This window comes from Temnothorax americanus, unplaced genomic scaffold, assembly GCF_048541705.1.
Source record: "Temnothorax americanus isolate GAGA-0224 unplaced genomic scaffold, ASM4854170v1 Scaffold1, whole genome shotgun sequence".
NCBI lineage: Eukaryota > Metazoa > Arthropoda > Insecta > Hymenoptera > Formicidae > Temnothorax > Temnothorax americanus.
The window spans coordinates 7,393,840-7,411,338 of NW_027509230.1; the positions used below are offsets into that span (position 1 = coordinate 7,393,840).

A 17,499-nucleotide genomic window follows, 5' to 3' on the forward strand; every position below is an offset into this window, starting at 1 on the left:
TTTGTCTCCCTAGGAATCTGCGGCTTCTTTTGCTTTCCTTTATCTCCGGATACTTTACGACTCCCGTTTCGGAAAATAGGAACCTTTTTTTAGGACTCCGAAACGAGCGTCATCGTTTTGTTAATTGCATCGCGGTCTCACGTCCGTCGCCTCGTTTAAATCACGAATTCGAACGGCAAAACGGAAAAACGGAACGTTCTTTATTGGAGCGATAAATTATAAAGGGAGGCGCGCGTTTTTGGAGTACCGACGCGTCCGGACACCTCGCTTCGGAGCCGTTCCGTGCGCGTCGAGAGGGCGGCAGCGGAAAAGGCAAACCGGGCAAACCTCGAATCCGAACTCCGAAGACATTTGATTAGATACTCGTATTACACTTGCGTATCAACCCGAGACTCGCAATATAGATGCGCTCTTGTTATCTACTTCATGTTATTGTAAAACACGCGAGACAATATTGTCAATAATGCGTCAATAAATGATCAAAATTTATATAATATTATGTCTTTTATTATATTTTTACGTATATTATATTTATTATATCCTTACAGTCAATAGTTCATAATCGATTTAAAGCTTTAATGGATATAAAATGCTAGTTTAAGTCATCTACTTCATGTTATTATTAAACAGAGATAATGTTATGCGTCAATAATGATAAAGAATTTATATTACACGTATTCTGTATTGCACACAAAAAAAAGAAGAATATTTTTTTATGAAAATATCTTTAGTTTCAACGTGGAGGCCTTGAAATGAGATTTTATATTGCGTTAAACGAAGAAAACTTGCTTGAATGATTTTATATATAATTCAACCGAGAAAAAAAGTTGAAGTGAAAAGCTGAAATTTTTATAAGAAAATTATATATTGTTGCACCACGAGTAGGTATAAGTTTTGATTCAACACTTCTTTTTTCTGTGTATTTATATTATATCCTTACAGTCTGTAAAGTTCACAATGGATTTAAGGCTCTAATGGATTTACAGTGTTTGTTTAAGGCAGTTTACAAACACTTATACAATAGAGGTTTCTTTATTTCTTTGTATTTCGTTAATAGTCGCTAGATTCCGAAGTTAACAAAAGATCAGTTTCGCACTTCGCTTAGCGAACTTAAGGAATAAGTCCGACCGTCTCGCCAGATTCGGACGCCTCGTAAATATTTGACGAGCAACGGTGACCTCGCGTTTCGCGATATATCAATCCAGTAGAGAGCAAGAACAATGACAATGGTAATTATAATTAAACGATATAGGTTGTCCTCAAATCCGAAATCCAAAAGAAGATCTAATTAATAAGTCAAAACGATTGACAAGACGCGACTGATGAATAAGGGGCTCAGAACTGTAATAGAGGATGTTCGTGCCGAAATATATTACATTAAAATGGTTTTTCTCTTTAATTGATTGTATATATGTCATAGCGATCCTGTTTTACTTATTATTATCGATTAATGTTAAAAATTAAAATTTACAACCGTCTCGGCCTGTCATTAGACAAGATCTAATTAACTCAGGAACGGGCACCTGGGTGTGATTTTTACATCGCAGTGTCAAAAAAATGAAGCTCACGTCACAGTAATTTTAACGTGCTTTTTTCGTTTTTTAAAGACTTTTTTATTTTTCCTTACTTCTTTCAGAAAATGTTAAGTAAATCTATGTACATATATATATATATATATATATATATATATATAGTCTTTAAATACTATATAATAAATTAAGAACGATAAAGATATGCAATATATAATGTAATTAATAATAATGGCTTTTATAGTTGAGGTGTATAATAATATAACTTCAATTAAGTAATCATTTATAAAAAAAAAAATGAGGCGCTTAATTGTTCTCAGGTGAATCCCAATAAAATTTGATTTTAAGTTTCCGAATTATAAGATCATTTTTGCGCGTCGTATCGGTCGGCGGCTCTCGCACGCTCATTCGTCATACAATCCGACTATTTCGCGGCATATGCCGTGTCAGCCACTTTATTATCAGAAAACTCGGTTAGACGTTTGCACGGATTTGCGCTCGCTTATTAGACGTTCTACGAGTGTTAAGTTTCATTCTTTGCGCCGTTCGCGCGAAATTGAATGCGCGCGGTCGATACGCGCGGCGACGCTGCTGATGGACGCCGATCAGCGTTCGTTCACGGTAGATATACCGGTTCCGCACGGTAACGCCATCGTGATCGCGCGTGACCGCGCGTCGCTCCGCTTTCCCGTGCGTGACTTTTGTAATATACGCGTGCGATCGAACTCCGGCGTGAGCGCCGGACGGCGTGTTTGATAAACAATCGCGTCGGCGGCCGTTGCTTATCGCGCGAGTGCGTATACGGCTACCCATCGAGTGTCACGAGGCGCGCGTTCAAGTCGTGGAACGAGCCACGCGCTCCAACGCGGACGGTACACGTTCGCTTACGCACCGTGCACGCACGCCTCGCGCACGAGGTTTGACGCGCGGACGCGTTCGACTCGTGGAACGAGGAACCCGAGGAACGACGACGAGTGGCGCGCTGACGCGACTCCAAAATCGACATGAAAATTGGAACGGGAATGTCGAAAAATGTAATGGGAAAGTAACAAAGAATCTGTAACTGATTGAAAATGACGAGGGAGAGTAATGAGATAAACGGAGCTTTTGACTCCGATTTTTATAACGTAAATTAAAAGGAGAGATCAATCGTCGATGAAAATCAGCGGAGAATTCAATGAAATTGGGACGGTTCGATCGTGGTTCGATTCCTGGCTCGATTTGAGATTAAAGTCTTGAATGCGATCTCGAGAAGCTTCTTACGGTTATATCATTGGCTGGATGGAATCTCAAGATGGTCTGAAACCAGACTTGAATGCGTCGCGTAGCAGCCGAAGGGCACGTGGCGCAGCCTCCATTTTTGCGACGCGCGAAAGATTTAAAGAGGTTTAAAGGGAGATCGGGACTCGCGAATTGAAAGTTAGGGAGGGTCCTAGAAAATTGATTTTATTACGCGCGCAGGGTGCCCTGGCGAAGACAGGAGACGGAATACGCTTGTGGCTCTTCCGGCGCGCGCGTTTATCGGAACCGAACAAAGGGAAAGAGAGATAAAGCCCCCCCGCCTAGTAAAAAGATCGTAAAAAAGTCTAAAGGAGAAAAAGAAAGTCGAGCACGTACCCGCGCGTAATTGTTTCAACTCGTAAAATACACTTCTCCCCGCATGCTCTAGTATTTTTGCAAACTTTTCGCCCCAGTCGTGAAATCCGGTCTGTTTAGCCCGCTTTCACATTCATTATTCGGAACGAGGCGACCCAGACGTGTATTATATGCGTACGAAGAATGAGGGAAAAAATGGTAAAAAAAAAACAAAATAGGGCGAGAAAAGTTATACGGACTGCACTATAGCTCATCCCGTATACATGGCGATCCTATTGTTTCGCTCGACGCAGGCTGACGATGCACGAAGTGCGTCTATCGGCTATGGCAATTTAAAAAAAAAATCCTCGTCGAAACTGGGGTAAAAAGTTGGAGGACATCGGGTGCGGAAAGGAAGAGAGAAAAAGCGGAACTCCCGAGGATTTCCGGGACAGACTCGATTCACGGAATCGAGGACACGCGCGATCGGTATACCTATACTCCGACATGCCTTGTTCTCGCGAACCGAAAAGCGACGTGAAAAATTGAAAAGGAAAAATGCAAGGAAAAATGTCAACGGAGAACGCGCGCTTAACAAATAAATAGCTTCTGACATTTTTTACAACATATAGAATGAATGAACGAACATCGACGTTTTCGGTCACCGGGCGGGACCTCGCGATGTCACAATAACTTCCCAGACAGCACAATGTCCAAAATCGAGACATAAGACGTCTTAAATTGTCTCGTGAATTTTCTACATTCCTTTGCGCCCCGATGGAAAACTAATGGAGGATCCCGTCGTAAATCGAGGGGGTAGAGAATAGCCGGGGGGCTAACGCGGCGCCGCCGTCGGCACGTGCTCCAATTCTTACGACGCGACGCACCGAAGGAAGATTAGTTATCAGCGAGGATCTCGGGCACGAGGACACCACGTGCGCGAGGGTGTACTGACGGCGGGAACGGTGTTGTACCTTCGGACACGGGGATCGATAACCGGAGAGACGGGAGGCGGGAACTGCGGGAAGGAGAGTCGCGTATATGTACATATCGACGAAGCGTTTCGTTCCCTTTCGCTGGGGTATATTCCCGCCGACCTGGCCGAAGGATGCTTCGCGCGCATGCACGCCGCGGAGCGTTTTCCTTCGACGATGACAGATCGAACGAGCAGTCGCCACCGAAAGTGTTTCGCGGAGCGCGCGCGCGAAACCGATCTCCGCTTCTCTCTCGCCGCTCCGCTCGGCCGATTCGTGGGGCCGCGCGTCTCTCTCGTCCCGTGTAATTGTCTCCTCTTGGCGTGTGTCCGTCCCGTCGTCGTCTTCACGCTCGTGTCCACGCTCGCGTCACGCTTGGATCCCCCGTGTGGCCGCCTCGATCGGTCGATGCGCTCGCCCGGCTCGGTAATAATAAGCGTCGCTGGCGATATAATACGCGCGCGAGCCCGCAGCGACTATTCCGTTACCGCGCGTTAAAACGGCACGTGCATCGGCGCTTCGCTTGTTGAGAAAACTTGTCCCGAACGGAGACACAGTCGCGAGACGGCAAATTAAATGATCTCTCCGAGCGTCTCCGAAGCATATGGGGGGATCGCGTTGTGGATCCGCTTGTCCGCGCGAGCGAGATTTTTGCGATTTGAAATGCCGATGAGCGCGTCGCTGCGATATGAGATATGGCCTGCAGAGTACATTGCTTTGTAATTTTATTATTATGCACACGTGATTACCGAAGATACCGAGTTATATTGAAGTCTTTCTCTTGTACTTTACACTTGTTACTTGTTATCAGATTATCGCCAATTGATCAGCACCGGTATTTATTTATCGCTTTATCACGTATTACTTTTAAGTAACGTGAAGATCGGACAGAGTGTGCATCAATCATATCGTTATTTTCTATAATTTTCTCTTCTTATTTGTGTAAATGCACAATGCAAGTCATTATTATGAAAATATCTCTTAACATACACTTAGATCTCTTTTAACGTACACTTACCTACCACATTTTTCTAGCACATGTACGTTTTGTAATTAATTTTAATATGATGGACATAATTAATTTGTTTTATCTATGTAAACACACAATGCGAATCATTTAATACATTTAATACATTTCTAGCACATATAATTTTTATAATCAAAATATATAATAGATAATTAATTTATTTCATTAAACATCTATTATATGTATATAATTTATCCATTTATTATCCAATAATATATTAACGAATAATAATATAATTAATATATATAAGACTTTATATAATTTTATAATATATTAATTGTGTGTTAATATAATTATAAGAGCATTTCTTAAAGAATTAAATAATTTTACTTTTCTTTTCTAAATTCCATTGTGCGCATTTGAAAAGACGTAAGAGCTACGCAAATATTTCTCCTGGCGTTAAAAATTTACAAATTGGAAATGGGTTAATCGCGTCGTTTCATCAATCGGGAGTGTTATCGAGGCCACGAGGACGTCCTCTGCGCAGGTGCTCGCCGCGGCATGCGACCTTTCGATCGTTCTTTCGCGGCTGGGAAAGGTGTTTGTCATTCCTTGCACCCTGACGTGGATCGCCGTCGTCGTCCAGGCGACGGAGACCGCGATCGGATCGATCTCGATAAAATAGAAAGAGACAACATAGAAAAACAAATGCGTCTGCGGGTCTCCGACGCGGGAGCAGCTCGCGAATTAAACGTCGTCGTCGAGTCATATCGCGAATGAGACAAAGAGACGCTAATCGTTTTGTTATCGATCACGTCCGTTCGCGATATACGTTGTAGAGTCGCGACGTAAGCTTCTCCGTTTCTTCGGCCGACGATTTGATATCCGACTGATTGTGAGAGAAAGATTAGGACCGGGATCGCGGCTAATTGAATCAAGCACACGATGACGCGTTACAATCGAGGGATTGTTCCATTTGTCGAGATTAACCGTTCTCAGCCACTGCCCGACGACGGGAATAAAAACCAGCGGCGGGAAACGCGCGAGTTTCTTTCACGTTAAGCCTCGCAAGAGTCGCTAATCCGATAATAAAGGAAATCTTCTGTACGAGTTCCAAAGATCTTCTCCAAAGGAGAAAAATTATTTCGTTATTTTTGTCCTTTTTATTCCTCTCTGAGGCCTAAAAATATAATTCAAGAATTCGGTGACACAGAAAAAGAGAGTTTTTTACGAGGCTGATGTTATTTTATAAAAGATCGAAAAAAACATCGTTAGTGTCTTGTGCAAGACACGAATATATTATTATACTATGTTGCAAAATCGTTTCCTGTTCTTTCTCGGAAGATATTTTTGGGAATATATTATTTTTTCCAATTGGAGAGACGTTGATGCTATTCGATATATTAATTATTTGTTATTCTAAACGGTTTTGCATGGGAAAACTTTCTTCATGCGTATTTTCCGCCGTTCTAAATCGGTTTTAGCTTGACAAGGTAGCGAGTAATAAAAATAGCGCGTCGTATGTTAACGTCTTATTGCCGGTATAGGAACATCATGGAGCGTTTGATTAAAGGCTGATCTCTCTCGACCGTCGCGCGCCGCGCGTTAAATTTTAAACGCGCGGCCGGAATCAATGCCGCAACAAACGCACACACGCGCGCCGTGCATAATACGGACGTAGGATACGGATGACATTTCTCTTGTCTTGTCTGCCGACAGATATCGATGTGGATGTCGAACATGGTGCAAAAGTCGGACAGCGGAAACGACGCCGCCGGCGAGGCCGGTCGCCGCGTGCACGCGAGTTCGATCGACGACGAGTCGTTCGCCACGACCTTGACGCATTAAAGGAATTGCCACATTGCGAATGTGCGTCGAAACGCGATCGAAATGTCGTTTTTTGGACGGAAAATGGGCGGCGGCGTCGGCGGGGGCGGCGGGGGTTCCGAGCATACCGGTCATAACTTGCAGGACGGCCTATTTCAAATTGCATCGCAGGCCTGTCACATCCTCGTGCAAGTGAGTGCGATCTCCGCGTATGGAGACGTTTGCGACCGTCAAGTATTTGATAAGGCACTATCCGACGCAGAATCGAATGAGATACCATTTTAAATTGAAAACTAATACGACTGACGTAAGACATAAGATTTACGACTTCTTTTCGGAATAAATTCTTCACGGCGATTTAATAAGGATGCTTATTAGCGTCAAAATGTAAATAAATTATCGATTTAAGTATATGCTGGGTTTTAAAGATAGACACAAAATCGGCGCGGAATTTATCGAGCTTGGAAGATATAAAATTAGTATTCAAAAAAGTATACAATATTATTATTAGACTACCAAGATCCAGCCTGGAAATGGCATGTTTCTCTCTAATTGATTGTATATTATATTGGTCCTGTTTCACTCATTATTATTGATTATTATGTAAAATATTGTCGGAGACAATCTCGAAAATAGCACTGGAGATAATATCAAAAACAATACTGCAATCGTTATCGTGTGATGGTATTAACAAGAATGTTTAAGTTTTACAATTTGCCGTTAAAACTGGAATACGCTTCACTAATTTAATTTATCTTCGATTAAATCACGCAATCTATTGTATTGTATAACATGCAAAAGAAATGAAATATAATTTACAACATTTTGTATATTTAAATTCCGAAAACCGCAGTAAAACCGCATGGCACGCATTATCTTTTTAATGTTTGATTCGTATTGTTCATGAATCATGAAACGTATGTAATATGTAACGTTTGAATCAATAAGTTGATGCGGCGTGTGTTGTAGTCTTAATCGACTCGAATGTACATCTCATTATTCACGCACACTTTGTTCTTCGACAGGATATTTTCTTTTTACATTTCCATACTTTGTTCTTCAAGAGGAATTTTTCCTCTTACGTTTCCACGTTTATTTCCAACAGAAGAACTTCATGAATTATACTCGCATGACATAGCGGAAGACATCGGGATGTGTTTCGCGCTTCTTCGCGAGATTCGCGAGATTGCAAATTCGAAATGAATTTATCCACAGTAAAAATTTAAACTTCTCATTTTTTTTTCCCGACTCTGCTGCCAACCTTCGGTTGGCAAAGACAAGGGAGTATGTGCGTTTCACCGAGGCCGAACCTTTGTTAACATTTGATTTTAAAGATTTGCGCAAAAGATTTTACTAAGCCTTAAATTAAAATTATATAAACGTAAAGCGTATGTGAAGTTAATCGAAGAATAGAATTTTGCTTTGTAAATAACTTATCGCTTTCAATTTTCTCCTTTAATGTCCGGACAATCGATCAGAAACTAAAGACTACAGGTTGGAGCGGTAAAAATAAATATCGTTTTCTTTCTCTCTCTCTCTCTTTCTCCGTCAAGGTGAATAATACGCACAACGTTTCTTACGGAGGTAGCAATAATGTGAATAACATCGCGTATTCGAAGTACTCGACGGCTGGCGACTCCACCGCTCCGACGACATCGTCATCGACGAAAGGGGCGACCGCAGCCAAACCGTATCCGAGGTACGCGGAGCCTCGGGACAAGGACCAGGACGTGGTGGTGTTGTTGCCGCATCGCAAAAACAGAGCACCGCGACTCAAGCACAAATTATCGGTAAGTATCCTCTCGTATCACTCTGGCGATATACATATAAAATTTTATGCCGCCGTGCCGTCGCGTCGCGTGCATTTGTGCGCCGATCAAAACAGAAATGCATTCAACTTACGTAATTTACAAAGCCCGACAATTTCATTAACAGTTTTCATATAACAAGTCATTAATTTTATCTTTGAAGCGGATCGTTTTCTTGTAATCTGCTCCATTATTTTTGTTCTCTAATTATCTCTCAGCAGAGAAAAACGCGCGATGTGTATGTATATACAATAAAAAATTTCTTCTCGATACACTTCCTTGTTTCGTCGTCAGAAAAAAATCCCCGATTAATCTTCGAATAATTCGTTTATTTCCCTAATGAATCACGAGCGGATTGATTTTCTCGTCACAGATCCGTTCGAATGAATGGCAAAGTCCGCGTGCTCCTTATCATATTAATGAGATAAAGTCCACGTGGTCGCTTTTTAATCAAACACTTGACAGAAAAATGGTGGTAAGGACCGGTGAAGCATATTTTCTTTTTATATTGAATCTCCCGGGCAGATTTCCGTAACAATATTACAACGATATTGCGCAACATATTTGTAAAATGTAAAAATAACATGAAAAAATAGCATACGTGATATACTCTGTTGTAGACCGTTTCCGAAAACGCACGGCTGGATGTGAACTCCCCAGGAGGTGACGACGATTTAGAGTTATGGGATCAGACCGGATTTATGTTGAGAACCAACGTGGACTATCCTCTCACAAATTCAAAGTACGTATCTAATAGTCCAATTTAAAAAAAATTGAGAGAAAGATTTAGGACAATAGTTTTTGGGAAATAATGTAAACGCATATATTTTTCATTATTTCGTCAATTACGTGAAAATAATATACTTAATAAATTTAATGAAAGACTCTATTCTACAAATAAGTATATTCTCGGTTGACGAATAAATTATTATTTCAAGTATATAGAGAGAAAGCTTATTATTCTTCTTGTTTTTTTTTTTTTAATGTAGTTACTTTTTACGAATTAAAATGCGCAATAAAGAAGCTACTTAAGGTTTAAAGATTTTTGACGCAAGAAAATTGTGACTCTACTGTTATTATGAGATCTCATAAAAAAAACGCAATATAATTTAATAATATAATTTTCTGTCAAAGGTGGGGCGCACAGGGTTGGTGCAGACCCAGTTGCATACCGATAACGATCATACTGATTCTGATCGTTCTGGTGGTGCTTTTGCCACTGTTGGACCATGCGGCGGATAAATATCTAAATTCCACCGCGTTGGATTCGGAATCGACGTGCATGGATTATTGTAACATATCTCTAGTGGAAAGTATACCCGTGGGCTTGAATTATAACAATAATACGCCGCAGCATGAAACGACCTACGATTCTTGGATGGATCTCATCGGGATGGCGCAGGACACCATCGAAATTGCGTCCCTTTATTGGACAATGAAAAGAGAAGATGTGTTTCCCGATGACAGTGCTAAGATGGTAAATACTGCAGCGTAATGTATCATACACACTCAATCGTTGACATCGTCCGTTTAACAAATTGTCTTACAGGGAGAACAGGTGTTCCAGTCGTTGTTAGAAGCCGGAAGAGATAGACAGATCAAGCTAAAAATTGCACAGAATCTTCCTTCTCGCTTGTCTCCGAACGTCGATACGCAAATTTTGGCCAAAAAGGCTAACGCACAGGTGATATTATAGTGTCCATTTTGACAATGGTGTATTATCTTTAAATTTTATATAATTTTACAGTAAATTTTTTCTATCTAGTCAGTTCAATGATAAAATATTTGCCTATATAAATAGTCATTACCCAGTTTTACTAATTTTTTATCAGCATTTATTTATTTATTAAAATTTGCCGTGAATATAATTTTTGAAGGCAACGTATTTTTGTTTGAATTCAGGTGAGAAACTTGAATTTTGCTGGATTGTTGGGCGGCGGTGTACTTCACACGAAACTCTGGCTCATCGACCGTACTCATCTGTACGTCGGCTCGGCAAATATGGATTGGAGATCTCTTTCGCAAGTGAAGGAACTCGGTTTGATAGCTTTGAACTGTTCCTGCTTAGCAAACGATTACGCCAAAATATTCGATGTAAGCAGTGAAATTAAATAAAAATGTGTAGTACGCTTCAGCTATGTTTACTATCTTTGAATTGTAAATTCATACACTGATATCACTGATCTTCTTTTTCATTTTACAGGTATACTGGAAGTTAGGCGAAGACGGTAAAGTGCCTTCCACATGGCCAGATTCCCTTAGCACAAAGATAAATATAGATAATCCTATGAATTTTACATACAAGGATAACAAGTACAAATTATTTATCGCAGTTAGTATCGTCTTAATTTAAACGTGTTATATTGTGGCAATTATTCTTTTCAAAAATTGTAGAAAATATATATATTAAAATGTTACAGAGCTCACCTCCGCCATTTTCGCCGAAAGGTAGAAGTAGCGATTTGGACGCGATTGTGCATTGTATTACTAAAGCGGAAAAGTTTATTTATATCTCTGTGATGGATTATTTCCCGTTAACGATATATACTCCACAAATAAAGTATGTATAAAATATAATTATATTGAATATAAAATGTAGTGAAATAGTGAAACAGACATATGTATAATAATATAAACTATTATATAATATTAGCAGTATCTTTTTCTTTTATATTATTTCTTCTATTAACGTACCAGTTGTTTTATATTTATATGTTTGCAGGTATTGGCCTACAATAGATAACGCTCTAAGGGCGGCGGCAATCGAACGTAAAGTAGAAGTGCGTCTTTTGATCTCTTGGTGGAAACACTCTAGATCGTCGGAGTCCTATTTTCTTAAATCACTGCAAGACTTAACGTACAGTTATCCTAATGTCAAAGTCGAAGTGGTGAGTATTCCATTCGGATATATAAATGCTTACGTATTTTTCTGATGACAAATTTGAATTGCCAAAATTTTAATATAGAGAAGGTTTATCGTACCCACCAACTCGTCTTTGGACAAAATACCGTACGGGAGAGTGAACCACAATAAATACATGGTCACCGATATAGCAGCTTACATCGGAACGAGCAATTGGTCGGGTGATTACTTTATTGACACGGCTGGTGAGTCATTCAAATATCGAATTTTATGAAAATAAAATAAGATAAATTATAGTATAAGTAGTAAAACTTGCATACGTTATTATTGTAAATAAATTTGAAATATACATCATCTACATGTACTGTTCTTACAAAAGTGCATTTTAATGCATGGTTTAAATTTTTAACGCAAATGTTTTATTTCAGGTATCGGGACCGTGTTTGAAAGCGTTGGACATCAGAGCAACGACAACATAAGACAACAGCTGGAAAATATCTTCCACCGTGATTGGTATTCCAACTATTCTTTTTCGTTAAATATAAGCGAGACTCGTCCTGAAAACTCATGGGACTTATCGAGAAATTCATTTCAACAATCATATGAACCTTATATACATGTATAATTATGCCACACGCATAATCGCGCATACACAGCGGTCATTTTTAATCATGAAACATTTATCGTGTTGATTTGATCGAGAAAAGTTTATTCTAAACGGGACAACTAAAATTATTTTATGTACGTATTTCTTTATTATATTCTAACCGTATATGCTCTTTACGATTTTAAATATTTTTGTAAATATTTTTTAAAATTTTCATAAATCTTAGACTCTACGCATCAAACAGTGGATCATTGTAATATTGGAATTTATCGTTACATATATATGTTGCTGTTTACTTGTGTGTTTATATATTATACATGTAGCATAATATGAAACTATTTAGTGATAAGAAAGTAAATTACGATATTTTGTAGCGCTAAAACTATTACAGCGCTAAGTTTGCTATATCTAGTGACATATAAATCAATATTTTGTCTTTTATATGAATATTTTTTAATAATTATTACGTCAATGAATCATGAACTAATTAAGAATTCAGCTTATAAAGGCAAATGAATTTAATCAGGCTCATATATATGTTTCATTTAATGCATAATATTTTTACATATTTTTTAGTAATTAAGTATTTCTCTCAAATTCTTTCCTCAAAATTAGCCCTCTAATCTCTCTGAAATCTTCAGAAATTCCATAGATTAAAACAATGGGCGATATCAGTTCTTCCTTTCTGCTGATCTTTCTTTATCTCACGACCTTCGTTATCCATAACGCGTTTCGCTTGCGAAAGTATCGGATATTGTTTAACGAAAGAAGCACATTGTTTAATAAAAAGGGTAAAACGTGCCTTACAGAAAATATGTCTTTGCGATAAGCACGGCGATATATTAATCTACAGAAATGCATCGACTCTGCGTTCTTCCACGAAACTTGTGACTTCTCTATAGAATTTATCCGTTTGTGTTGTCGCCTTTCTACTAGTATATGCAAAAATGGGACCTGATTATTAATGTCTTGATAAGTATAAAAAAAAAAACAAGATAATTAAGAAGATGGTTTGTTCCCCGATAAAATGGCTACTACAATGTCGTTTGTGCGATGTTGATTGATTGAGTATAATCTTCGAGCACTGCAGTTATTAATATCGTCAATTCAATTCTCCCGTCACAGAAAAAATAAAATAAGACAGAAAAAGACTAATAATATCTATTTTGTCAAAACTCTAATAAACTTTCATTATATCTTAAGCACTTCAATATGCAGTACTTATATGTATAATAATATTTAAATGTAAAATGCACGTTTAAATAAATGTAAGAAGAGTAACAAACGTTAAGTGATACTGAAAGTTTCTATTATTGATGGACATTATTGTGACAATTTGTAAGTTACCTTCCATTATCTGGCGAAATTTATGTAAAGATATAGATTTAAAATGAATTAAGTATATACACGAATTTTATGCCTTCGAAATAAAAAAATTATGTCAAATTACAATAATTAATCGATTTTCAGTGGAAGGTGTGTCAAAATCATTGTTTAATTTCTAATAATAAAGGGTATTACATATATTCTATAGTATTACACATAAGTCCGTTACTTTGCGTATTATCAATTGTAAACAACGATAAACAATGAATTGCTTTATGAAATATTGCTGTGATTGCGCGCGCAAACGATGAAGAATATATAAATTATACATAAAGATCTTTCTCTACTATATTCGTGGCTTGATTCAAATAAGTGCTCTTGTAATCGTATAAAAATGACGACGAAGTATTTTAATGAGTTTACCTCAATTCTGTAAGTAGTATGAGAGAGGAGAAAACAATTTCCATGCGAATTCACAGATTCTTCCTTCTCTCCTCTTCATGTACATGCACATATTATACATTTTATCAGCTTTATGTCACGATATAGTGACATATTATATAGCACATATTATGTCGCGATTCAATTCATGGGCGATCTTATATTCAATATTGTTTTAGGTCTGATCTTAGATGATCTCTTAACCCTCCGTCACCCCCCCTGGGTCTTTTTCGAGACAAGCGAAATTTTGAGCTTACCAAATATCTCCGAAATAAAGAGAGGGCAAGGTCTGGCTCCTTTCTCTAAAAAAAGTTGTTAGTAGTGAGAACTCACTCGCCAAGAGACGCCAGAATTCGGTAGGTTGGACAAAATGGACCCAGGGGAACATCGAAAGTGGTAAAAATAATGGTGTTCACGGAGGGTTAAGATTCATCCAGCTATTGAAATGACTATATAGTATTTCGAGATTTTATTTAAGACAATTAAAAAAAATAGACTATGACACAACACTGTTCCTAGAAACAATGTGTATTATATGTGCTATATGTACATACATATATTCGTTTAAAGATTCTTTTATACGTATGTATTAGAAAATTCCGAAACGTTTGTTTATGTGTTCATAAAAATGACGATTCTAACATAATACAAATTCTATCCGAGAAGAAAGGAGTACGAGAGAATACCTAAGCGTACACCAATTCTGGCTTTATTTAAATAAACTTTTAGCTAGAGATACGATAATAAATTACCGTTACCTTTAATGGCACCCAAGAGGAAAAACGTTAATATATATTGTAAGTTAAATTTCAATAAATCTTAATAAGATCAACTGTATTGAAATGAGAGAAAGTATATACAGGCGGTCTCCATAGGAATGCCAATTCTAAAATTACCGAATAATTAAAGCTGTAGAATGCAAAGATATAAATATCTTTGGAATATTTATTAATATATTCCATTTGCTTATACTGTCTCTTGCTTCAGCCAAAATTTTTTGCAATTATTTTGAATATATAATTTTTAATCCTTAATAATTTGTTTAAGTCCATATTGATTTCTTACTTAAATAAATTTACATATGTCATACATAAATATTTTCTCTCTCTCTCTCTCTCTCTCTCTCTCTCTCTCTCTCTCTCTCTCTCTCTCTCTCTCTCTCTCTCTCTCTCTCTCTCTCTCTCTCTCTCTCTCTCTCTCTCTCTCTCTCTCTCTCTCTCTCTCTCTCTCTCTCTCTCTCTCTCTCTCTCTCTCTCTCTCTCTCTCTCTCTCTGAATGAGCAATATAACAGACGGCATGAAATAACGTATACTGACCGGCAGGAATGCCTGAACATAATACATGTACATATATGTCATATAATATATCAAAATGTCCATTAGGCATTTCTGCCGATCGAGGCAATCGGAGCCACGCGCGGTAATTATTGCGCAATCAATATATAGTCAATAAAATACTTTAGACGTTTCAACACTTTTTTTGTGTCGGTTATTTGTTTTTTCAAAGTATCAAATATCATTATGGACCTCACGCGGTCAAATCGTTCAAGCTTTGGATCAAATATTGTATAATAAAGTCCTTATCAGATGCAATCTTAAAATTGAATTTTTACGAAAATGTATCAGATACGACATTACGACTTTCTGTTCTGTAATGCTCCAAAAAACAATCGAATTTGAATCTCTCCTTTCTTCCCGGTCTTCCAACCTAGGAGTTAAGCGTCGAAGATGTGATCGATTCGGAGCAATTGCATACTGGCATATCCACAGCCTGATAGACTATCAAACGTTCGCACGGTTTTTATTCTTTATTGATTTGATTGCGCTTGTCGACCGATTGACTATATCATTTTATCGCTTTTTGACCGTTAATCTTATATCGTTTGTAATTTTTATGTATACTAATTTTGTTTACACGCTGAAGATGACACAAAGAAAGTGTTGAAACGTTCGAATATCTATTGACTCTAATAAGTATATTTTATCATTGACTATATATTAAGGAGGAATATGCAGTCAAAAAAAGAGAGATTTTCTCGAATTTTTTTAACGTAAACGTATTAACTTTTTTATTCAGAAACTTTTACATGATATTAATATATGTTTGACGAACTTTTTGTATTTTTTTTAGTAAAAAATAATAGTTATTATAATTTTGGCGAATATTTTAATACAACTCCTAAAAGAAAGTAGCATCCCGATGGACATCATATCTCTCGAGACAGGATTATCTTAAATAAAAAAACCAAAAAGATTTTGTTAGTAGATGACTTTATCTTCCGTGTAAACGAAGGATTTCGAAAAAAATTGAATTTTTAATTTTTTAGAGAACTTTGAAGTTCGAGTCACGATTTTTACTAAAAAAATTGACCATTTCATTTTTGTAAAACAAGGTCTAATCGTTGAAAAAAAAATCCTTCGTCCACACGGAAGCTTAATATGTATAAAAAAAGTGTGTAAAATTTCAAAAAGATCGGTGCAGTAGATTTTGAGATACCGTATCCACCGACTTTGAAAATGTAGTTTTGATAAAAACGCGTTTAAAGTTTTCAGTATGAATAAAACCATAACAATTTTTTTCTCAACTTACACGAGGTCATCGGAGTCATTCCTGAGATACTACACTTTAATATAAAAAAATGAAAAAAAAATCGATTTTTTTCGAATTTCTGACTGCATATTCCCCCTTAATTGCGCAATATTTACCGCGCGTAGCCTCAATTGCCTCTCTCACTATTCCCTATTTGATCTAATTAGTTTACTTTAGCAATATTAAGTATTCAGCGTTAAATATGAAATAAAATTATATTTCCCGTTTCGCCATTCTATACATCATCTCCTCAGTATTTTACCAAGAAACGTATACATGGCTCAGGTAATTCGGAGCCGCAGTTGAGTCGCCCAGTTCTGGTTGAGTCTTTTTGAATGTACGAAGATGTTTTTATGTGCCTGTGAACGGTTTAATCCTCTCCCCGACGTCTTGTCCGAGTAACCGCTATTAATCAGTCAAAATGTTTAAGAAATTGGTACTGCGGTACCGGCAACGCAATTGTGTCTCTTCTTCGGAGAATTCATACGTTTATGTATTCAGTAACCTGGGGAATACCCCAGTCAATGATATCTTTTCAATTTTATCTTTTGTTCTTCAAACTGTTGTTATTAAAATTGATCAGCTATAACAGCGTCTTCCTAATGTAACATAAATACAATCGAAATATGGAAGCTTCTATTTTGTAAAGTATAAGTTGTATTCCACCGTAGAACTTGCTTTTTAATCTAAAGCCGGTATTTATAGTCGGTTCTTATATTTAAAACCGTCTTAAGTACAATTTTAAGATGTTAATATCAATCACAAAGCAGTATTAGCATTTTAAAATATATTATTTAAGACGGTCGTAAATATAAGAACCGACTACGAATGTCGATCTAAAATTAGCTGGGATAACTTCGTATATACATTAGTCTTAGGTGCGGCTTTTTTTGATGGACCTTCAAATTATCAACTATTTTAGAATAACTGTGAAGAACCTATCATTATTTGCGTTCTGAACAAGTTATCCTTGGAATTTTTAAATTAGAATTT

General features: G+C 37.5%; 1 protein-coding gene across 8 annotated transcripts in view; it reads left to right on the forward strand.

Annotated features, from left to right (window-relative positions):
• The window catches only part of LOC143893682 (5'-3' exonuclease PLD3), an 86,897-nt gene extending 69,754 nt beyond the window's left edge, over positions 1–17,143 (forward strand). The window contains exons 1-12 of one of the 8 annotated variants that reach the window (XM_077399348.1): positions 2,114–2,563; positions 6,765–7,064; positions 8,426–8,662; positions 9,301–9,422; positions 9,815–10,157; positions 10,230–10,364; positions 10,583–10,774; positions 10,884–11,012; positions 11,101–11,240; positions 11,403–11,568; positions 11,647–11,788; positions 11,972–17,143. In XM_077399348.1, coding sequence (XP_077255474.1) covers positions 6,936–7,064; positions 8,426–8,662; positions 9,301–9,422; positions 9,815–10,157; positions 10,230–10,364; positions 10,583–10,774; positions 10,884–11,012; positions 11,101–11,240; positions 11,403–11,568; positions 11,647–11,788; positions 11,972–12,168 — 1,932 coding nt within the window. In that variant the 5' untranslated portion in view covers positions 2,114–2,563; positions 6,765–6,935 and the 3' untranslated portion in view covers positions 12,169–17,143. Of the gene's footprint in view, positions 1–2,113; positions 2,564–4,001; positions 4,505–5,427; positions 5,644–6,764; positions 7,065–8,425; positions 8,663–9,300; positions 9,423–9,814; positions 10,158–10,229; positions 10,365–10,582; positions 10,775–10,883; positions 11,013–11,100; positions 11,241–11,402; positions 11,569–11,646; positions 11,789–11,971 lie in introns of those variants that run through there. The other 7 variants (XM_077399363.1, XM_077399341.1, XM_077399354.1 and 4 more) reach the window with 7 other exon arrangements.
• Positions 17,144–17,499: the final 356 nt, after the last annotated feature.